Source organism: Falco rusticolus, chromosome 4 (genome assembly GCF_015220075.1).
Source record: "Falco rusticolus isolate bFalRus1 chromosome 4, bFalRus1.pri, whole genome shotgun sequence".
NCBI lineage: Eukaryota > Metazoa > Chordata > Aves > Falconiformes > Falconidae > Falco > Falco rusticolus.
The window spans coordinates 28,456,474-28,478,654 of NC_051190.1; the positions used below are offsets into that span (position 1 = coordinate 28,456,474).

At 55.8% G+C, this 22,181-nt stretch overlaps 1 protein-coding gene across 3 annotated transcripts in view; it reads left to right on the forward strand.

Moving 5' to 3' along the window:
* The first annotated feature begins 307 nt into the window (after positions 1-307).
* Positions 308-22,181, forward strand: part of MAP2K3 (mitogen-activated protein kinase kinase 3) — a 33,909-nt gene continuing 12,035 nt past the window's right edge. Inside the window, exons 1-4 of one of the 3 annotated variants that reach the window (XM_037385757.1) lie at positions 308-408; positions 19,513-19,545; positions 19,963-20,032; positions 21,867-21,915. In XM_037385757.1, coding sequence (XP_037241654.1) covers positions 393-408; positions 19,513-19,545; positions 19,963-20,032; positions 21,867-21,915 — 168 coding nt within the window. In that variant the 5' untranslated portion in view covers positions 308-392. Of the gene's footprint in view, positions 409-1,470; positions 1,499-14,149; positions 14,503-19,512; positions 19,546-19,962; positions 20,033-21,866; positions 21,916-22,181 lie in introns of those variants that run through there. The other 2 variants (XM_037385759.1, XM_037385758.1) reach the window with 2 other exon arrangements.

Consider the following 22,181-nt stretch of genomic DNA (forward strand, 5'->3'; position numbering starts at 1 on the left):
GATGAGCTTGGCCGGTCTCAGCTGCACAGCAACCAACCTTCCAGTCCCGTGCCCCCGTGCCAGTGCGTAGGGCAAGGTGTGGGGCAGGATGGGGACCCCTGCGCCCCAAACGCCACCTCCGCCCTGCGGATGCCGTGGCGGGGACACCTCGGCTGCTCGCCCGCCCGCCCGCCCGCGTCACTTCACCTCCAACAACCGCCCCCGAGAACCGCGAAGCTTTTCCCGGCTGCGGCAGCTGACCACGCCTCCTCCCCGCCTCTGACCAATCCCGCCGCTCGGAGGGCGGAGCCTATCAGTCACAGCCCCGCCCCGCCGCTGTTCCCCGGCGGCCGCCGCACCGGGCCGCACTCCGCCGGGGCCGCGCTCTGCCCGGGCGCCGAGGGGCCGCTGCCATGTCCCTGCCCAGAGGTAGGGCCGCGGGCCGGGGGCTCCCTGCGTCGGGGCCGGGGGAGGAGGACGGGGGGCTGCGGCCGGCCGGCGTCTGGCGTTACCGGCGGTGGCGGGACTGTTGTTGCCCAACCGGCCGGGCGTGGGCTGCTGGCTGGGGCTTCCTCTGCGCCGGGCCTGCGGGCCGCGCTGCCGGGCCCGGGGCGGGTGCTGGCCCGGGGGGGCCGGGGGGGGGGGCGAAGCTGCCGGCCTGGGGAGCGATAAAGCCGGGCAGGTTTCACCCGCGGCTGCCGGACCCTGCCCCGCCAGGCCCACGCCCGTGGCAGCACCGTGGGCGCCGTGGCCGGCCGAGGGTGAGCGTGGCCTTCATCCCGGCCCGCTGCGGGGGGCAGGCCGGGGCCGGCCTCCTTGTCCCTGCGGAGCCCGGGGCCCGCGGCCTGGCAGTGATCTCAGTGCCCCGGTGCCGGCCTGTGGCGCTTCCCACCGCCGGTGGCTGGCGGAGGTTCCCATGTATCGCCGGTGTTGTGGGTAGACGTGGCCGTGACTGGGGTGACTTGGTGGCCATCCCCAGGTGACCGCCATTGGCCCGGGGTGGCACCGCCGCCGTGCCGGGATGCGGGGAGATGGGGAAATAGCTTCGCTGGTGGCTCGGTGCTCCAGGGAACCGGTTGCATCAGTGCCGTGAGCACAGGGAGTACGGTTGCTGCATCTCTTATCACCGGAATAAAATTTTCGGGGTTTTCCTTGTTCGGGAGTGATGCGCTGGAAACTTGAAGTCAGGAACCATGTGAGCAGATGAACGCACCTCGGCGTGACATTTATTTTCCCCCCCTTTTTGAAATGATCCCTGTCTTAACCGGAGGGAATGTGGACCTGAGTTTCCTGTTTGCTGTGTAAGCAGGGGGTGAATCAGCAGCGATGTACGGTGGTGCTGAGCGGAGCTGCTGACTCACAGGTAGGAGCACATGCCTCCCGCCGCCGTCCCGCGTTGGAAGGGATCAACCCGGCTTCTTAAAAAGGCTCCCACCGGGGCACCTGAGCCCAGAGCACGCGCTCGGTTCGCAGGGGGCTGCCTGCGCCTCACCGCTGGATGTGTGCATGGAGGGAAGAGGTGAGCTTGGCCGAGGGACCACTGATGCCCCGCGGGAGACAGGGGCCCGAGCTGGGCCCAGCAGGATTTTGGGGGAAGCGGTCTGCCTGACAGCTAAAGGCGATGCCTGCGGGAGCACCCGGGAGCACGGTGATTTCCTCGGAGGAAGTTGGGAACCCTTCTGTGGCTGCAGGTTTCTGGTTGCACGGGGCTGTTGGTTGTGGCAGACCGGTTCATTCATACATCACTGCTGATATCCTTTGCTGGAGGTGTTGCACGTGTGCCGAGTGCGCCTGGTCTCTGCTGGTCCCAGCAGCTCTGGGTCCCCACCTGACCTGAGCTCTTTTGCTTTTGTCAGGGCAGCATTCAGCACAGGGATCGATCCTGAGCATGTGTAATGGATCTGCATCTTCAAAACCCTCCTCTCTCCTCCTGCTAGCTGTCCACCGTGCTTCTGCTCTGTTTTGCAGCTGCCTCAGCAGTGCCAGCCCTCCAAGCAGGTTTGCTGGCTGCCTCGTGCTGCATAGGGATGCTTGCAGGTCCAAGTGTGTGCTCCCGCTGCTGGGACTGCAGGTGCTGCTGGCAGCACTCAAAACAGCTCCTTCTGCCTCACGTTTCAGGTGGACAGAATTTAAGCTAAATTTCCCTGATTTTCTTTAGGGAAATTCAGTAAGCGTTGCGGGTTTCCTTTTGCTGGTTGCGTTCTGTTCTTGGGCGTGAGTTGATCAGAGTTGTAAATGGAGGCCGCTGCGCTGAAGCTCTCGGGTTGGCGTTTTCCATGATAGATGCGTACCAAAACTCACCTGCTGTCATTTTGGCTTAGTCACGGGGTTGTCTCCTGCCTCGGGAGTTTTTGGGGATGCGCGTGGCCGGCCGTGACACTCGCGATAGGAATGGTGCTGGGTGAGAGCTTTGCCTGCTCTGTGCTAAACATAGCTTGTGAGATAAACACCTTCGGGGGATTACGTGAAGCTTAGGAGGGATTTTGGCTTTCTTCCTCTTCCCATTGCCTGTATCTGCTTGATCCAAATTATCTGGCAGGATCAGGTGTGTGGGGAAAACTTGCTTGGTTTCAGTGTTATCTAGTGCTGTCAAGTCTGATGTTTACCAAAATGTGCAGAAACTCCCTGTTGTCTCAGATCGCCAAAGCTCCCTTGAACTTGCCATTGAACTGGTGGCACTGAGGGAAGGAGTTGCATGCTCCTGAGTTGCTCCTGTGTCCTCCTTGCAGAGCTTTCCAAGGGACACAGCCTCTCGCTGCAGATTGCAACACAGGGCATGATTTTGCAGTGAAGTCTGCAGCTTTTTTGGCTGTGGATGCTGTGAAGGGAGGGGTCTTGTGTCTGAGAGGTTGAAGCAGGAGAGGATGATGTCCCGGGGAGTTTGCAGCCTTTGGGTGCATGCAGAAACATGGTGGAAGGTGCCAGGTCTGCGTTAGACTGTGCCCACAAATCCAGGCTGCTGCCTTTCTCCTGCAGCTGGAGGCAGATTTTCTGCCTGCGTGTGCAGCCCGTGTGAAGAGCTGTGGCTGTTGGCTGCAACTGGGGAAGCCCCTCGTGGAGGGACAGGCAGGAGGCACGTGTCTCCCAAAATGGGGGAGTTTGCTGGAGAAAGCAGCTGTGCAGCTGCAGGGAGGGAAGGGGCACAGACGGGGTCTGGAGGCAGCAGACCTCCTTGGCCTCCCCTGGGCTCACCCAGCGCTGATGCCCAAGTGATTCAAAAGCAAATTCTTGTCTTCAGGGAAGAGATCTTCCTCCAGGAAGATGGGTGCTGTTGGGAGAGCCAGGCTGTGTTTCTGGGGAGGCTCAGAAAAATCAGTGGTGAGACATGCCAGAACCTGGGGATGAACTGGTACTTGTTCTGGTGGTGTGTCTATTCTGGGTAGGTAAATAAGCGGTGGGGACGCGTCCCTCCTGTGCCCTGGCTGTGCCCTCCGCTGGAGCTCTCCACCGTTATGCAATTCAGTCGTCTGTGAATCCTGTACTGTCTCGGGTGCCATTCGCACATCTCCTGCCGCCACCCCCCTAAAAAAAAGGCAGTTCTGCTGAAAATACACTGGGGCTGTGACCTGCAGAAGCAGGGCTTTGGCTTCGGGCTGCTGTCTCATCCGGGCAGAGCAGCCACCAGCCTGGTGTCCCCTGGGTGTGCGTGAGCGGGGGGCTGGCAGGGGTAGGAGCTCTGATCCCCCAGAGCCAGGTTTTTATTTTAAGTTGAAGCATCACAGAGCTTGCATCCAATTAATTATAACAGTCAGAGAGAGCACAGCGCTTTGCCCTCCTCCCTGTGCTGCTATCTGCTAGCATAACAGTGGGCGCCTGGAAAATACCATGTTGGACATAATAATATTTAGCCGTGCTTCAGCAATCCGTTTCTCTCTGTGGAAGGATGCTCCCCTGCTTTGTTTCAGTGGATAATGCTTCTCCCTGAAGGCGGCTGCTTTTATTTTCCAGCTCCAGGCTGCAGTCCAGGGTTGAGCTGGAGTTTGCTTTGCCCCCGTTGTTTGCAAAGGTGGTCGATGCTGGGGGAAACTCCTATGGGCTTTGTAGAGCTTCCCTTTGGGGGCCTGGGAATGGGTGCGGGTTTCTGGTCCTGGTGATTTTGTGACCCAAGAAGCTGCTGCCGCGGATGTGGGGCTCTGTGGGTTTTTGGGTGGAAGATGGTTTTCACTGGTGTGAATAAGGCACTGCCTGGGCAGGCTGTGCGCTGCGGATGGAGCTGGGAGAGGAACTTGCGTTGGCTGGGGAGGTGATTTTACCAAAAAAAAGTTTGGGGTTTCACTGGCATGACTCAGGACTGCTTGTGGGTATGTATGGAGCTAGATCTACCCACCGCCTCTTTTGCTGACAGAACTCTGTAGCACAGGTCAAGTGTTAGCTAGGGATTTTAAGTCAGGGAGAGGGCAGAGAGGATTTTTTATGGTGGAAATGAAGTTTCCAGTTCTTTCTTTTAACCTGGGAGATACCCCATCTCCCCACAGCCCCTTATCTGTGTGGCGATGATGCTGCACTGATTTTGTGGCAGCGTTGTGAGTTTAAAAGTTCATTGCCCCAAGGAATACTGTAATTACCGTGCAGGACTGCAGCTGTCTCAGATACCACAGTGTAGTGTCTTGTGGCCCCAACTGGCCTCAGTTTGTGGTGGGTCCAGGTCGGTGCTCCCTGTTCTGGAGCTGGGACAGGGCTCCCTGCCTGGACCTTTCTCTTGCAGCCACTTCTCTGACCAGTGAAAGGCTGGAGCAGAGCTGCTGCCTGTGCGGGATGCAGGGGGTTATGGTGTGGCTGAAGGGAAGGATTTGGGGGTCTCGTGGTCCCAGGGGGTAGGGAAAGGAGGGAATCGCTGCCTAATGCTGGGGGAGGTTCTGGACCTGCACTGGGATGAAGGCAGTGGGGAGGTGGACACTCTCCAGCATCCTTCCCCTCACTAATCCTGTGCTGCGTTGTCCATGTGACTTAATTAATCCACAGGCATAATATCACGGGGCTTCTTTGCACACTGTCTGCTCTGTTGGCCTGCTGGAAGAGAGGTTGGATAGCACTTTGGAAGAGCACATCCCTTTTGAGCCCTGGAGGCTGGTGGGCTCTTCTGTGTGGCATGGTTGCCCTTTTGTGCTGCTAGATCTAACGCAGGGGGAAAGGAGGAATGGCTTGAGCCTGGGGCTTTAAGGTTAGAAGGGACAGCTGTGAGCATCCTGCTCAGCTGGGGGTCAGGAGGTTGCTTCCAGGAATTACTACAGCCAGTCCAAAGGCTTTTGGGCAAATTAAGCCAGATTGTGTAAAAAGACACCCGATCTTGCTTTTAAACATCCAGTGCTGGAGTTTGGTTTCTTTGAAATGTGAGTGTTGTGACCTCGGGGAGCTGTGTGGTGCTGTGGGATGTCTGCCCTGGCCCTGGAAGCAACGTGGGGAGGGAAGGAGCAGCGTGAGGGTGATGGCCTGCCTGTTGCCTCTTTCTCTGGGTGCTGGCAGGGTGCAGGAAGGGCTGGGGAGGGTCCGACGCCCACCAGGCTGCCACAGCCTCCATCCTCCTGCCTGCGCCGTGCTCTGGGAGCATCGCTGCTGAGCTAGGTCTGTCCCATGCTCTAAGCCTTAATTTCATTATTTCAAGTGAGATGCCTGTTTTTTTCCTTTTTTTTATAAAAAAAATTCCGTTAAAAACATAACTTGAGTGGAAGAGGAGGCAGGATGAGGAGGAGACAAAACTTACCAGAAGTTGTTTGTAGAGCATCCACCCTTCCTCACCCCACACCACCACCAAAGAAAAATCTAGTTTTGGAAAGGAAGAAACCTCTAGAGTGCTCAATACAAGTAATTTCCCATCAGAGGCTGCTAACCTTAGCTGTGGTTTGGCACTGGCATCGGCCAAAGGGCTTGTATCGGATGAACCTCTCTGATGATGACAGTGGTGCTTGGACCCTCTCCTCCCTGGGAGCTGCCCTTTGGGCACCGAGTGCCGCTTGGCACAGAGTGTTTGTGCTCTGCTGCCTGGATAGCACCTGTCTTATCTTTTAGGAAAATTAAAAGCAGCTTTTAACGATTGGATTTTGATCCCATAAAGGTCTCGGAGATTTCTAACGAGGAATGTATAAAACCCCGCAGCAGGGATGGGGTCCTGCCGGCATCTCTTTGGCAGTGCCAAGAGCCACGTCCTTCCTTACCGTGTGCTGGTGGGACTGCGGTGCAGGGCAGAGGGACAGGAGGGGAGGAAGCTCGTCTGCAGGGCTTGGCAGGTGACAGTCATGTGTCTGACAGATCATAAACACACAGGGCTGGTTACGTGGACAGGCTGGGGGTGGTTTAGGGGAGGATGACGAGGTTATCTAGGGAGTGTCAGCTTGTCTGGGCTTGCAGGCCAGCGAGATACTGCGTTGTGGTGCGTGCGTGTAAATTCCCTCCTAGTCTGAATCTGGCAGGGTCGGCTGGTGAAGCAGCTTGTGTGTGCTGCAGGAGCTGGCTGCGGTGGGTCAGGTGCCATGGCCCTGGCTGTCTTTACTGGTGCAATTTAACAGCAGCCCTTGGAGCTGGCAGCATCCTGCTGCAGCTTGCTGGAGGGCATTTGCCATAGCTGGAGCAGAGGTCCTCTCCTGCTTCGTGCATCTCTCCCTGCAGGAGACTGTTTCCTATTAAAGGTAGCAAAGGGCCAATATGCTGCATGGTGGAGGTGTTTTTTGCTGTAGGATGGAGATCTTGGTTTACTTGGTGGCAGAGTGGAAAGTTGAGGCTTGCGAGGGAGGCGATGGAGCAGCAGAGCGTGCAGCTCCGAGGACAGTCCCTCTGAATCAGTCCGGAACGTGCGCCCTGCGGCTGGGCACGGCTGAAGGGGGTGTGTTGTCCTGAAGACGTGAGGATGCCTTCGCAACTCATCACTAAAAATGACGTGGCTCTTTTTCTGAAAGCCAGATGTGCTCAGCATCATGGCTTTTTAAGAAAGCTGCTCTGCATAGTTAAAAATCCCCTGCCACTGCCGACCGCTTGGTTTCTCTGCTGACACGCTGCCAAGTTGCACCTCAGCCAAGGATGAAATGATCTCGTGCTAATATGTTGCTTCGGCTGCTCTTTGTCATCTTCCAAGCACTTCTTTTAAAAGGTGCTTGGGGGTAGGTGACGGGCCCAGCCCCATGTGCCTGTTGTAAACCCCCGCGTCTGTACCCAGAAAACCCCTGCCAGCACAGGGCAGGGCAGTGCAAGACATCTTGGTGTGCGTGCACGTGTGCTCAGCTGGCTTTCGAGGTTTCCCTGGTCTCCCCACAGCTAGAATCATCCACCCTGTGCCGAATCTGAACCCGGCTCACCCACGATGCTCCTTGTCAGCTGCCATCCCCTTGGGCAAGAGCTCAGTGGTCAGAAAAAAAAGGATGCAACTGTGCAGAAAGGAGGATGTGAGTGCCGGGGGGGTGGGAGGCGGGCGATGATGCTGCTGGGGGACCAGCATGGACCTGTACCAGCCTCCGTGCTGTGCTCCGTCTGTCTCTCTTGGCAGCACCCATTTTCCTTAAGGCTGGAAGCACCTGCCTGTTGCCAAAAAAAGGAGGATGCGGTGGGTGTTTTAGATCTGCTGCTTGTACAACCCCCTGTGTTCACTCTTCGTTAGGATCTGCAGCCTGCTTCCCCCAGGTTTTTAGTTGATCCCTGCGATTGCTTGGCTCTGAGCATCGATGCCTCCATCAGCGGTGAGGACCAGGTGCTGGAGGATGGCTGGCACCGGCCGGGGCTGGGGTTGTCCTCTGAGCGCAGGGTCCCTGCAGGGCTGTGCTGTGGCTGTGCTGCCTCTTGTGCTCTGCAGGTGCTGCTCGCTTGCCCAAAAGAAGCTTTTTGCAGGTATTAATTACACCTGCCCCTGCCTGGTTTCTTGAAGGATGCCTGGGTGGTGAGAGTGAAGTGGAGGCTGGAGGAGGTGCCTCTAGAAACTACCAGGCAGAAATTGTGAGTGAATTTTAATTGAAACTCTTATCAGCTCTGTGTGTGCTTTGCTCAGGTGCTAGAAAACAACTTGGCTTTTCCTCCAGCATCTCTCCCGTTCGTGTGATTTCTTTGTGTACATTCCAGGTTGCTGCAGGAGTTTACCCTTAATTTTGGACCCACAAAGAATTTCACGTTCGGTAATTGCAGATTTCCCCATGGGGTTTTACAGTTGCAGCTCAGCGAGGGAAACTGCTTGTAACCATCTCGGGGAAGGGAGCCAGCGTGTGTTTCCCTTTATCTCAAACAGGTTTGACGTTTCACATGTCTCTTTCCGGCTCCTCTCCTTGTCGTTTCATGTGCTGCCCTGCAGAGCACTGCTCCTTTCCCCAAAATGCTGATGTGAGGCTCACTCTTCAGGGGTAGAGGGGGTTGTAAAAAATGCATTACTTCTTATTTAAATGGAAACGGTTCTTAGAAGCCCTGAGCGTGCCCTACGAGAAGCTGCAGGCTGAACTGCACTGAGTCACAGCCTGCAAGCTCTTGAACTGGGACGTGAGCCAGATGCATTGGGACTGGCCCGTCTGCAGACACCTCTGGCTTCCTGGGATGGAGTGACAGCTCTTTAATCCGGCTTTACCAGGAAAAGCCTGCAGTGCTCACTTCCCCTGAACATTGCAAAATTGCAGTGCAATAGGTGGACTTGAGAGAGGTAGGTGAGGAGTGAAGAAAGGGGGTGGGGAAAAAGCCCACCCAAAGGGACCAGTGGAGTGAGGCTGTGCCTTTCTTACTGGTGGCTGTGTGGGACCACGGTGGTGAGCTGCGGGCACGTTGCCTGTGGAGCCTCTGCCTTTTGCAGCCATGAATCAAAGCTGTCCTGTGGGTACTGGATAAATCTGCCACAAAATAGGTGTTTTCCCCATGCAGAGCTGGTGCAGCCTCAGATAAGAGCCCACAGGGAGGAGGGGGCGGTGCAGGGTGGTACTGGGCAGCGGGGCTTTCAGCGTGCTGGTGGTCCAGCCTATAATGGGAGGTGCAGATTTCTGAGCTTTGCAGCAGGGAGTTTGGAGGAACAAAGGAGAAATGTTTGCAGGTGATTTCTGCAAAACGTGGAGCTTAGCAAGTACGTTGTGCTCTTTTACTTATCTGTCTTTATAAGGTGTGTATATGTATATCTATGTATCTTTAACTTCCTAAACCAGTGAGCAGCAGGAGCTGATCTCATGGACCAGCTGGATGTGGGACTCGTTCTGGGAATGTGGATGTAGCCTGTCCTCTGGGGCAGAGGAGCAGCGGTGGGAGGGCAGGAGGGGTGCAGCGTTGCTCAGAGGGGTGGCGTGGCTAATGCCAGGAAAGGGGACTGCGGGTCCGGCTTGCTGCCCTGAGCCCTCCTGGGGCTCTCAGGAGCCAGCTCTCCCCTGGCTACATCAGCCCTTACTCCCAGCCCTGTTGCAAGCAGGTTATGGGGACCAAACGGGTCACCTGCCACCTCTCTTGACTTGGGAGCATCATTAGTGGTTAAGACTGATGCTTTTCAGCTGGGTGCTGAGGTTTGAGTGTGGTAACAGGCTTTTTGTGGAGACAGGGCTGAGTGCTGGCCTGAGGGGAATTGGACAGTCTCTGTATACCCTGGCTGCTCTCAGCCTGTGGTTTTTCTTTGCCTCATCCAAGCTTTGGGAAACATCCTGGTTCCCCCTTCACCTTGTGATGGGGGTGGATTTCTCTCTTGGAAAACCTCAGTGGACAAACCGTGGACTTGAACTGGCTGTGTCTGCTTTGCGCCAGCTCTCTGGCATGATAAGCCCTTCGCATTTGTGTCTTTTGTTGGTTCCCTGGAGTGGGGAGGGGAGAGGGTGAGAGGCAGGGAAGAGGGGTGGCACTGAAGATACACCAAAAAGAGCAAAGAATTGGTGTGGGACAGCAGGAGCCGTAGGACGGTGTACCACAGTGCTTGCCTGCTTCTTTCTTTGAGCTGCTGGAGGGGCACTGAGCTTTGGAAGAAATGATTGAAGGCTTACCCCGCTCCTCCACCCTGGAGATGCAATGCCAGGTCACTGCCGGAGATCAGAGGTTTTCCTCTGAAGGTGCACAGGCTTTGGCTGCCCGAGCTGTGATGGCATCGCTGGGACATCCCAGGAGAGGGAAAGCACTCCAGGTCCTGGAGGGTAACGTCACTGCGAGCCATCTGAGCCAGCTGCCTGCCCTGTTCCCCAGCGCAGATGCTGGTTTCAGAAAAGTCCTGCCTGAAGCCTCTGGGCCAGGGAAGCACCTGGGTTGGTCTCTTGTTTCTGCGCCTCTCCCAGAGCAGGTGGCTGTGGACTTTGAGGCCTTCCTTGGATTTCCCCCCTACCCTGCTCCATAAATTTCATTTTCAGAGCAGGTGCCTGTGGTCTTACATCATTTGCAGAGATGAAATCATTCTATCCCTGCCCAAAATAAATTGGAGGGAGGGTGGTAGAAAGCTAATATTTTTTTATTTAAGGCATTGCATTAGAAGCAGAGGGGGAATACTTTGCTCTCTTGCTGAGTTTACAGAGTTTTGGGGGCACCTGGAAGTACTTGAATTGTGCCAATTTGGATAGAAAAAGTGTGTTGACTCTGGAGTTGAGTTACAGCTGACAAAAAGTCAAATGACTCTTTTCCTATCCCACTACCTGACCTCGTGCCTCCTGTCAAGCTGATCTATTCCAAAAAGAGTTTGAGTTTTCTCTCCCATCAGGAAACTGTCAACAGCCGGTCACATCAATTCCAAACAGATGTTTTTTCATGGCTTCACCTATGGGATGAGAAATCAAAGGGAGGAGCATCGCTGTGGGGAGGGCTGGGTACCCCTGCCAGGGAGATAGGTACAAGTGACAGTGCCTCTGCCTCTTCCTTTTTCTCCGAGTTTGGTTTTTTTATGTTAGCATGCTCTCTGCTTTTCTCTAAGCACTGTCTCCTTTGCCTTCTGCTGACAAGTAAGGTGTTGGGGCTGGGATTGCTTCCAGATCTTTGTCTCATGGCTGCACGCCAGTGTCTCCAGCCCGTGCTAGTCCCACGAGATGGCTGGTGGCCAAAGGTTTCACACTGGCCGTGCACCCTGCAGGCTGGCCAGGCTCGTGTGCTGCCCAGCTTCGTGGTTCCTGATGAGCTGTGGGTTGTGTTAATTGCCCATCCCAAGCATTATCCCACCCCCTCACCCCAGCCTACCCTTGGTGGGTCCACGTTGGCATTGCGCAGATGAGCTTTGAGGAGGTACAGCCTCTCGCTGCTGCTTTTTGGGGGAGAAAATCCAGTTGGAGCAATGGATGCAAAGGAGGAGCGTGCAGCCCTGTGGCACCGCTCCTAGCGAGCGCTCTGCCCGCCCCGCGGCGCCTGCTCCGAAGAGGTGCCTCTCTGTCCATAACCACCTTTGCACCAGGGTTTTGCACAAGTTGTGGTGCAAAGCAGCACAACTCTTGGCATGTATGTAGCTTGTCCTATAACGGCATAGTGCAAATACCAGCTAGCTGGTGCTTTTCAGCTTCGTAAAGCAAGCCTGGTCTCTGCTTACATGTGGTTGCTCGGAGGGGAGCCTGTGTGCTCCATCGTCGCAGGGCTGGATAGCAAGCTGCCACCTGGGAACAAAACACAAAATCAAACGTTTTTTCCAGCCCTCAGGGTTATGCAGGTAACCTAAAAATAAAACTGGAATGTAACTGGGCGGTGACATCCTCCTGGAGCTGCTGGCAGAGCCGGCCGTGCGGTGTTATCTGGCTGGTGCACAGAGGCCGGGTGTGGGTGGGAGCCCCGGAGGTGGCAGCGGGGACATCGGCCTCCCAGATCCCTTGCTGGGTACCAGGAGGTTGCACCCTTCTCTCTTGCATCAGTCTCCCTCCCGCCCAGCGCTGGTGGCACCGTTGGGGTGACATCCTGCACCGCTGGAGATGAGCCCTGCGCAGTATTGGTGGTTGATCGTCCCCAAGCGCCATCCGAGGGGATGAGAAGGATGACCCTGTTCCCTTTCCGATTGGATTTGTTCAAAGGCTTTGTTTAAAAAACAGAGCTGCAGCAGAGTTTCCAGGCTGCATGTCCTCAGGCACGTGGGGCTCTCCCGTGGGATGTGCACCTCGTGGAAAGGCAAGTGCATCCCGGGCTTGGGGCAGCCTTGACCAGGGAAGCTGCTGCAATTCCCGGCCAGGTGCTGAGGTGCAGTGGGCATCAGGCAGCGTGGTGCTGGGACAGCATGGCCAGCTGGGGCACGGGCTTTTCTCTGCTCAGAGGGGAAGGGGTATCCCGTGAAAGTCACCCCCTCCCCTTGGTTAGGCAGCAGCTCTTCTTTTGGGGCAAGTGAAGCCATTAATTTTTTTCTAACTCTCCAACACACGCCTATAAAATAACTCCTGGCCAACCCTAAATGGGACGTTCCCCTTTTTCCACTCAGGGCAAAGCGGCTCTTCCCCAGTCCCCCCGGCTGCGCTGGGGACCCAGCCTTAACCAAAGCGGCCTCGGGAGATGCTGGCTGTTGGCAGGGGAAGGGTGGGGAGTGGGACCCCCGCATCGGTAGGGCACCGCTTGAGCTCACTGCTGTGCTCTTCCACGTATTCAAGCCAGCCCACCCCACCGGCAGGAGGCTGTGGGGAGAGGTGAGAGCCATCCTTGTCCCTGGCCCCCGGTGTACCTGCACCTGCAGCAAGTGCCTTGGCTTTGCCCCTGTTTCCCTCCCCTGTCGCAGGGTGACGTTCCGGCACTGAGGCGTGGGGAGGTTTTCTTAACTCCGGTGCAACACCCGATGCCTTTTGTTCCTTCGGGATTACCTGTAGCGTGTAAAAGCCTGATGATTAGTGGCAAACGGTGCGCGTCTTTCAAGGCCAGACAATTTCTACTGCATCAGCAAACTTTAGAAAGAGCTGCCAACAGTGAGACTTGAAAGGATGCTTGGGTTGGTTTGGTTTTTTCTTTTTTTGTTTGTTTGTTTGTTTTATTTTTTAAGATGCTTTTTGAGATGTTGGGAAGCTCTGCTTTATACCGCCCTTGGTCCCCAGGCACTGAAACCCAACAGGACTGATTCAAAGGAAATCGTGTTTCCCATCCCACCTGCTGGGTGCAGGACTTTCTGCTCCAAAGCAGCGCTGACTTTCTGGCTGTCTGTAAAGATCCTTGGAGCATCATATGTCTGGGTCAGGGAATTAGCCATCAAGCCAGAGAGTTAATGACAGGAGGACAATGCAGCATCGTTCTCTCCAGGAGTGCCGGGGACACGTGCTGGTCGCTCTTGGTGCCATCCGTGATAGCAGCTCCTGCGTCAGCATCCTTTATGTGCTGATGATCTGTGCCTGAAACTATACCCTGGGAATGGAAATGTGCCTGAGAAAATATCTTCCGCAGTCCTTCTGGGGCTTATATAAACACTATTTAAAATTAGTCACTCATTATGTTGGTATGTGCATTTACCTTGACCTCTGACTTTTCTGCCTGCAAATGTGTATGGCGCAGCACAGCCTTCAACTTGGGGAATAGCTCAGGAGCAAACTGGAGGCATATTTTCTATAATTAGTTTAAGGTAAAGAAGCTGGCACGGTATCTCCCCTCTAGGCTGACAGGGAAATCAAAAACAAAGCTGCAGCCTGTCAAAGCTGAGGCTGGCTTTGATCCGGAATGTCATGCTGGCTTCTGCCGGGCCGGTTTGGAGGGACAGGGGAAGAGCAGCAACACTTTGCCGTAGCTTTTCTTGCATGTGTTTGCAGAGAAATTAATGATAGGGTTTTTTCCACGCCTTCACCTCTCTCCCTTGCTATTTACCAGCCACATCCATGCAGCGATTTATATTTTGCCACCAGAGATGCCGTCTCGGTTGTCACCCTGGAATAGCTGCTAAGCTCCGTGCCAGTATTGTCATGGAACAATATTTCTACTATTTGTTGTGGTAATAGTTGTTAGTGGCAAAGCAATTAGCGTGTCACCTGCAGCACCAAGAAGCGTGTGACCTCTTTCTATCCTGGCACCCCCTCTGTGCCCGAGCCAGTGAGCGTGGGCTTGTCTCTGCACTGGCCAGCTGATGCTGGGTGCTGGCAGGACCCCGCGCCAGGCTCGCTCCGGTGGGGTGCCTGGGGAAGGGGGGTGGAGGAGGCAGGAGTGGGCTCAGCCTCTCTGCCTGCAGGCTGGCTTTGGATGGTTTAATTTGTCGGAAGAAAACGCGTCCCACCGGGATGCACTGTAGCAGCCCAGTGCCTCAATGGCTCCCGGCGCTGGAGCTGGCTCCCCCCCAGTTTCCTGTTGACGTCACCTGCTATTTCGCTGCTGCAGTTTTTACAACTGTTGAGCTTTCAAGGGTAATCAGAGCTGAGACCGGCCAACCTCGGCAGCTGCCGATGAGGGAACACGGCACTACCTTCCCTCTCTCCCCCCGCTCGCCTTCGTCGCTGCTCCCAGTCTCACGGACCCCCGGGAGCTGGGGCCCCTGGGCGAGCAGAGCTGCGTGAAGCTGGCGAGCGCTTTGGGCCATGCATTCCCACTGAAAATAATCACTGGGGTTTGCAAGAAGAGCTGTGTGCTGGATCCTGCAGGATTTTTTTTTTTCCCCTCCCTCTTCCAGTCCGCCCCCATCCCTCTCTTCTGCCAGGCGTGCCGGCGCTGTTCTTCATTTCTGGGAAACCATGGACAAGAAGCAAGGTAGATGTTGCAATTTCCAAAACACGTGGTGGGGTGGGGGAGAGCTAAGGGCTGGTTTTGGTGCTAAAAGGGGCTGTGTAACTTTTTTGGGTCAATCCATGCGGTTTTACTTCTTCTTGCTTGTGCTGGGGGTCATATTTGCAGCTGGGGATCTATTTTTAAACCTGGAAACTGGCATGTTTTATGTGGGGTTGAGATACTGGCATCTTAATTGTAACAAAAAAACCCAAAACCTAGCGTGGCTAAAGGAAAATATTTGGTAAAGCTAGCTCCTGGCTCTGGTTTTGGTTGCATTCCTGGGATGCAGGGTTTTCCAGCAGCTCTTGCATGGTCGTCCCCTGCTAAAAAGCCTGTTGCATTAGGAAGGCGGGTGCCCACGGCAGGCAGGAGCTCTGATTCAGTCCAGACAGGTTGGTTTGGGGCTGCAAGGGGCTTTTTCTGAAGCGTGGTTTTTTCCTCCTTCTCGCTCGCTTTTTTTTTTGCAGAAGTGACGAGCACGGGGCGGCAGTGACCCGCAGGAGCCCCTCTCTGCAGCGGGACCTCAGCGGGCTGATGAGTGATGGCTTTCGGCAGGTTGAGAGCCCTTTTTCCACTTCCACAGATAGCTTTTTCCACTCTCAGCAGTGGAAAATAGCACAAAGTGTGCCTGTGAGGAGCTGGCTCTCATGACCAAAGCAACCAAATTCCCCTCTCTGCTTTGCACCCTGCCTCTAATTTATTTCCCACCCCCCCCTTGATGCTTTTTTGTTCCAGCGCTGTTGCAGCAGGGCTGGGATCCACCCTCCAGCCTTCTGCCCCATCCATGGCATTAGACTCTCCTCACATCGAGGAGAAGTGGGATGCATCCGAAACATTTTCCCCAGCCCTAACGAAGCGGTGCGGCTCTCAGAGCAGCCTCCTGTGCCGCAGCTGCCCCCGGGACTTCACCTGGGGCTGGAACCAGAGCCCTGAGGAGGCAGCGGAGAGGTTTAATTTCAAAGGTCGGCTCAGGCAAATAGTTTTATTTACAGTTCTTTAGATTGTCCTGTTCGTTTCTCTCCACCCACACCAGCAGAGTGGGAAGGATACACCTCCCGGGGAGAGGTGCAGCTCTATAGGACTGAAGTTGGTGGCGGCAGGACAGGGCTTCGGTGTTGAATGAAGCAGTTCCAGGAAATGTCTGTGGCAGTTCTTAGCTGGTGGAGGTTATAGCATGAGAAAAAAAAATCTAGCTTTTTTTTTTTTCTTTAGGAGGAAATGGTTCCTTTCTTAGCATGAAGGATGCAGTTACGTGCCTGTGGCGTCACGTGGGTTACAATCTTGTCCTCACCAGGAACTTCTGTCAGCTAATTTTCCCCTGCCCGGGTGCAAGGCGCTGTGCCATGTGTCCCCGCAGCTGGCAGCCCCTTCTGCTGCCCAGGGTGCCACAGTGGCAGTGCCCAGCCATCCTGCCCGCTCGGGGCTGGCAGGGGTAACCGGGATGTGTCCCCACATTGCCTTGTCCCGCTGCTGCCTTTTTGCCCCCCACGGAGGGATCTCCCGAGGGCAGCTGTGTTGCTCTGTGCTTGCAGGCACACCTCCCGCAAGAGCCCAGTGCCCTGGGACGCTGGAGCATTTCCAGGTGACATAAACTATGCTTCGTGTTCCAGCAGTTCCTCCTGCACTGGCCCTACTGGGATCCCAAATGTGGGAGAGATGGTGCTGAGTCCCAGGCGTGGAGCAGGGACAGTGCCCAGGCCTGCGCTGGGAAGGAGCTGAGAGCAGCTGCCTGCGGGGGCTATAGGCGAGCGCTGCCCCCCCAGAGTGCCCCCGGGCTTAAATTGCAAGGTCTTGTCATGCCCATCCCACTGCCTCTCTACCCCCCTTTTTTTTTTTTTTTTTTTCCTCCCCTGCCCCCAGTCCTTCCTCCAGCCTCATTCACCCTGAAACTGCCTGGGCTTTCCTGGGGGGGCTGTAGAGGCTTGGCAACAAGGTCACCCCCCCGGGGGGTGATGCATCTGGCTCTGGGGCTTGCAGCAGGCAGCCCCGCAGCCCGGGGGTGCTTGGGGGGCGATTGCTGGGCTGTGCAATAACGGGGGGCTCTGCTGGGCCCCCAGCTCCTGCATCGGGGCTCTGCCTGCCGTGAGCAGGCTGTGCAGAGCTTCAGGGCAGGGCTGCTCATCATCTTTTCTTTTTTCATTTTTCTTTATTTCTTTTTCCTTTATGTTTTTTCTTTATTTTCCTTTGTAAAAATTTTTTTCTTCCCCCCCCGGCTGTGCTCAGGAGGCTGGGGTGCCCACCCGCTCCTCCCCGCAGCAAGCAGCAGGAGCTGGGGCCAGCCTGTGGGCTGCTGGAAAGCTCGTGGCAAATTTGGGGAGAGCTGGAACAGCGAATCTGATCTCTGCCTCAGCTCCCCCGGCTGCAGGGCAGCGTCGTGGGTGATTTTATTCCTGCAGGCATGGGCTGAGCTGAGTTTTCCACTGATGTAGGTGGCCCACCCGGAGCCTGGGAGTGGTGGCAGAATACTGCCGGTTTAATCAGTGCTTTTTCATGTTGGAGGTGGGAAATGCTTTTTGGGGCTCGGCAAGACGGGGTGGGAAGGGGCTGGTCGCTGACCCTGGTGGTACAATGTTGGGAAGTTCAAAGGCAGCAGTTTTGGGGGTACAGGGAGGTGGGCTGGCGTGTAGGACCCCTGCTGTAGCAGCGTTGGTGGGGGATGGCCAATGCATAGAGGTGTTAAATGACTCCTGTACGGTGCAGGGGGCTTTCACTGGGACCCTCCCCGATGCTGCCCCGCTAACCCAAGCTTGCCAGCCCCCTCGCCTGCTCCTTGGGCTCCACTGAACAAGGTGCCCCATTGATTCCTGACCCCAGGCTGGGTGCTGCCGGCTCCCTGTGGCCTCGCTCTTGCAGCCAGGGCTGAGGAAGGGCAGCCGCCAGCCTGCGGGACGCCTGGCTCCAGCAGCCTGCGGACCCCGCTCCTGCTGCGTGAGTCACCCCGGCACAGAAGGCGCTTTGTGTCGGCTGTGCGGAGTTACTATGGCAATTGGGGAGAGGGAGAGCAAACAGATGAAGCAAAATACCAGCTGGAATGGGATGGGGGGCATTTCAGGGCTTGGTGTAGAGGTCTGGCTGATAGCTGCCTGTGGGGGCTGCGTGCAAACCACTGTGTTTCAGAGCAGGTCATGGGGGAAAAATGCTCGGTGCGAGGCTCCTGGTCAGCAGCGAGCTACATCCATCCCCTGGGATGGGATGGAATGGAATGTGTGCTCACAGTGAGCTCCCCAACCTGCCTGGATGCAGAAGGACTCTGGGGACCCCGGTTTTTAGGCTTTGTGGTCAGCCTCCCACACTGAGCAGCGAGACGCTGTGTGAGGGGAGGGGAGGCAGTTCTGAACCCATGGATGGCATCTTTTCTTTGGCTCCATTTGGCATTTGCTCTCGTTGTTGCCTAACCAGGTGTTTTGCAGTGCCATCAGTGGGCATGCTGGGCTATCGATAGTCCCCTTTGCAGCTCTGCTGGGTGGGTGATGGGGAGGGGAAACTTTGCAGTCTCATGAATTAAAGGCAGGATTGCCGTGACATGGTCAGGTCTCCAGCGGTGGTTTCCAGCCAAGTGGGATGGGTTTGGGGTGGTATTGCTCGCTGGCTGGTTTCATTGAGCTGGAATTTCACATTCCTGCTGTAGCTCATGGGAACTGCGCTGGTCTCAGACCTTTTGGGCTGGCTTTGGTGCAGGAAAGGTGGCAGATAAGATGGGGGTATGGACTGATCGGCGCTGATTCCCTCACCCTGGAGGGATGCTGCTGGTCCCGCAGTTAGGACGTTTGCAGTATTTTGCAGACCAGCTTTTACCTGCAGCCTCAGTGAGGTTTGCACTGGGGGAAGGACAGGAGTGGAAAAGTGGGATTCAGGCACACGTCTTAGCTGAGGCGTCTGGGGCTGGTAGGGGACAGGGATGGGGACAGGGGCTGTCTGTTCTGGGAACATGCTGGAGTTGTATCATCCTTTTGTCTCGCTGCTGCTGTGGGAGGTCTCGCATGGTGCTGCGTCTCTTGCTGCAAAATCCCAGCTCCTTCGCCTCTCCCCTCCCTTCCCCGGCAGCCTTTGGAATGCTGGACTTTGTCTGCACGCCTGTTCCTCCAGGTAGGAGCTGTTTTGAAGGGCTGTCCAAGGCCATGCCGAGCCATCCGCTTCCAGCCCGGTGCCTGCAGCACACCTTGCTCTTTGTGCTTTCCGATGCATCTCCCTGGTCTGTGCGGCCAGAAGCGCCTTTGGCTGCAAAGTGCAGCTGCCCCCTTGTCCCCCCTGGGAGAGATCAGGGCTCTGATGCTCTCAGCTGGGTCGCTTCAGCCCCCACCCCAGACCCTTGTGGTCTCTTTACCTTCCCAGGTGAGCAGCCTGGGGTCCACGGCACTGCAGATTGCTGACCCTCAGCCCTGCGCAGGTGTCCTCTGCCCATTGCTGCCCCCCGCCCCCGTGCTGGTTATCCCCCGCGTTTGACCTGCCTGGTTTCCCTCTGCAGCAGCGCGTTGTGTTATCTCAGTGCTTCTTGGAGTCGGAGAGGAGTGGGAAGAGAGCATCACCTTGCCAGGCGCTCCTGATGGGATTGCGCCGTGCCGGTGGGGTCTCAGTGGCCACAAGTCGGGCTCTGGCCAGCTCACCGCTGGCTCTGGTAGCCAGCTCTTGGCTGGGGTTGCCCTGCTTTCCCTTCACCGCCTGCGGGGTGTCCTCTCCTGCTGGGACGAACTCCCTGGTTTTGCTTGAGGTCTGATGGCCGTCGTCCTCCATGCCAGATCCCACCTGAGTCTGGCTCTTCCCGAGAGGTCCTGGCTGGGGGGTGGGGGCTGGGGGGCAAGGAGCAGCCAGGCTGGGAGCCCTGTGCATCACTAATGGCGTGGGGACCTCTTGTGGCTGGAGAAACGGGGACTAGGCCAGGCTTTGCTGGGCTGAGCTCTGGCAGCCCTTGCGTGGGACCGTGAGGGGTACCGGGCTGTACCCAGTTCCTCTGGAGCCTGAAGGCTGACCTGGGGTCTCCTGTCTCTCTTTCAGATTCCAAAGGATCCTTGGAGCCGCACAAACCGGGTAAGTGCCCAGCGGAATTCGCAGCTTTAACCCATCTCCTGAATGTCAGTAATGAAAATCCCCAAAGAGAGGGGACTGTTAATGGCCGTGAAGGGTGAAGAGCACTTTTGGGGTGTCTGAGGAGCACTGCAGGGCAGTGCTTGGCTGTGAGACTTGGGAAATGGTCTCTGCTGGAGCACCCCTGCAAGTGCTTGACAGGCATTGAGGCCAACTTGTGCTTCTGGCTCTTGCCTGAAATTTTGGGCAAATGGTCGTGAGCACTGTAACCTTCTTGGCATCTTGCCATAGCTGCATAGTGTAGGGGATCCAGGCCCTGCCTCCCTTATGTGACGACTGCAGGCAAGAGGATGCTTGAAGGAAGAAAAGTAAAAATGCCAGTTGTAACCCTAACCCTAACATGTGCATCTTCTCTTCCAGTGAAAAGCAAGAAGAAACGGGACCTGAGGATAACATGTGTCCCCATCAAACAGCCCGTTGCCAACACAACGTAAGCATCTTTGCTGCTTAAAGCCAACCGGTACTTCTCCGGAGCTGGATTCAGCGCTGTCTCGAGGGGAGACTTCACAGAATCAGCATAGTTAATTTTTTTCTTAAGCTCTGGCTTGTCGGTGATGAGAAGTGTCTGCACGCACGTGTGTGCAATTCCATGCACAGTGCGTGGCTTTCTGGGAGATACCTTTTTTTATTTGTTTGATTTTTGGCTGAAAGGCAAAGGCTTAGAGACTGGTGGGAGACTTTGGTCTTTCTGCCATGGCTGTGCTGATGCCAAAGGGCAAAGACATGGTGGAGAGAGCAAATCTGCCCAAGGGAAGAGGAGTGGAAGGTTGGTTTTTTTTCGTGCGAGGGAAGAGAAGGGGTGGTGGCAGCTGGACCATGGTGGGAGCAGGGGAGCGAGGGTTGGGGGATGCTTTGCGTGACTGGGCATCCTCCCCCTGACCTGTGTGTCAGGGCCAGTTTGAGTTGTTTGCAGCTCCTGACCTTGGTGCGAGGAGGATGCAGGCATCTTAGGTTGTGTTGCTTGGTGCTGAGGGCCTGCACCCAGCAGGATCTCAGGGCATTGGAATTTCTCTCTGCCCTGTTTGCTTCATGTGGCTGCTGCAGGGCAGAGCCCAGGGTAGCGGCGCTTAGTTTGACAAAGAGCAGACGGCTAAAATTCCTCTTCCGTGGTGCTTCTCCAAAACACTTTGGGCTGCATCTCCACTGCTGAGCCTTGCTTGCTCCAGAAACCTGTTCCAGAGAGCAGTGAAATCTCTGAAGGGGAAGTACCACTACCAAAACTCCCAGGTAGAGAGGGCAGATCTGCCAGAGGAGGAGCTGGGGGAACTCCCCCGTTAATGCTGTGCAGCCAGCACGCACATGCAGAGCCCTGCATGCAACAGCCGTCTCCTCCTCCCACAGCTGCATCTGTGTCTCCCCTATCGGTGTTTGAATTTCCCCTAGAGAAGGCATCACGCCAGAGTTTGTGGGGTGTTTGCATGCCCAGAGTCCACAACTCTTTTTCTCTGTGCTTTTCAGGCTCCAGTGCAAATATTTGTGCAGTGCAAATACTTTTCTGTGAGCCTGAAGTACTTCCTTGAAGCTGGAGGTTGCTGTGTGGCTCTGATGGGAATTGAGAGGTTAAACCAGTTGGGCAGTCTCCGCTCTTAGATGGTCCTAGGGGATGGGGAGAACAGAGAAGTGAGGCATGAGGGACAAAACGCTCATGCCGGTTCTAAAAGTACCGTGCTGCCTGTAATGGGAAATGGGCAGCGAGGAAGAAAAAAAGCCATAAAGGAAGACTTGAGCCTGCACAGTGTTGTGCAAAGCGTGACACTGAAGTGCTGCCTGCTCTGCCTGCCACGCTGCCTGAAACAGGCCTGCGAGTGTACACAAATGACTCACGGGGGAGGAATTACCTGTAGTTCCCTCGGTGTGTGTGTTTCGGGCTACGTGGCTGTCCTGTTACAACACCTGCCTGTCAAAACATGACAGCTGAGCTGCTCTGCCACAGAAACATGTCATCCTGTCGGTCTCGGTTCCCTGGGCTCATCTCCTGAGCAGGGATGGTTTCGTAGCCTGTTGGATTGATGCATGTCTCACCTATCTGGCTGTTTGGGATTCTTGCTGCCTGCCTGCAGCGACTGCCTGGTGGGTGTGGGGTTGAGGTGTCACTGGCACGATGAAAGCATTTGTGGGTGTTTGGAGGGGGCTGGTTTGAACCCACGACAACAAGGCATGGTGGAAAGCAGCGGCTGAAAGTGCTTGAAGGAACATGAAACCTGGCTCTGGCCAAGGGGGTTAATGGAGCTGGGCTTTCTCCTGACTCTTCTCTTTTCTTGCAGGCCCCCGAGGAACTTGGACTCCAGAGCGTTCATTACCATTGGAGATAAAGTACGTGTCAATGTGTTTTCTTTTTTGCTTGCTTCCAATTTGGTTTGCTCCATGCATGGAGAGCTTTATGGATCATGCCTGACAACCTGTTAGGTCAGATCTTGGGATCTCGTAGCACCCTGTGAGAAGGACAGTGTCCTCCTGTGCCGCCTCATGGGATGCATCTTTGCAGGGATGAAACATCCCACAGCAGGATGTTTTCCCTGTGAAGCAATGGAGCATCTGTGTGTATTTAGAGCAGTGACTGCTGGGGAGCTGAACATGTC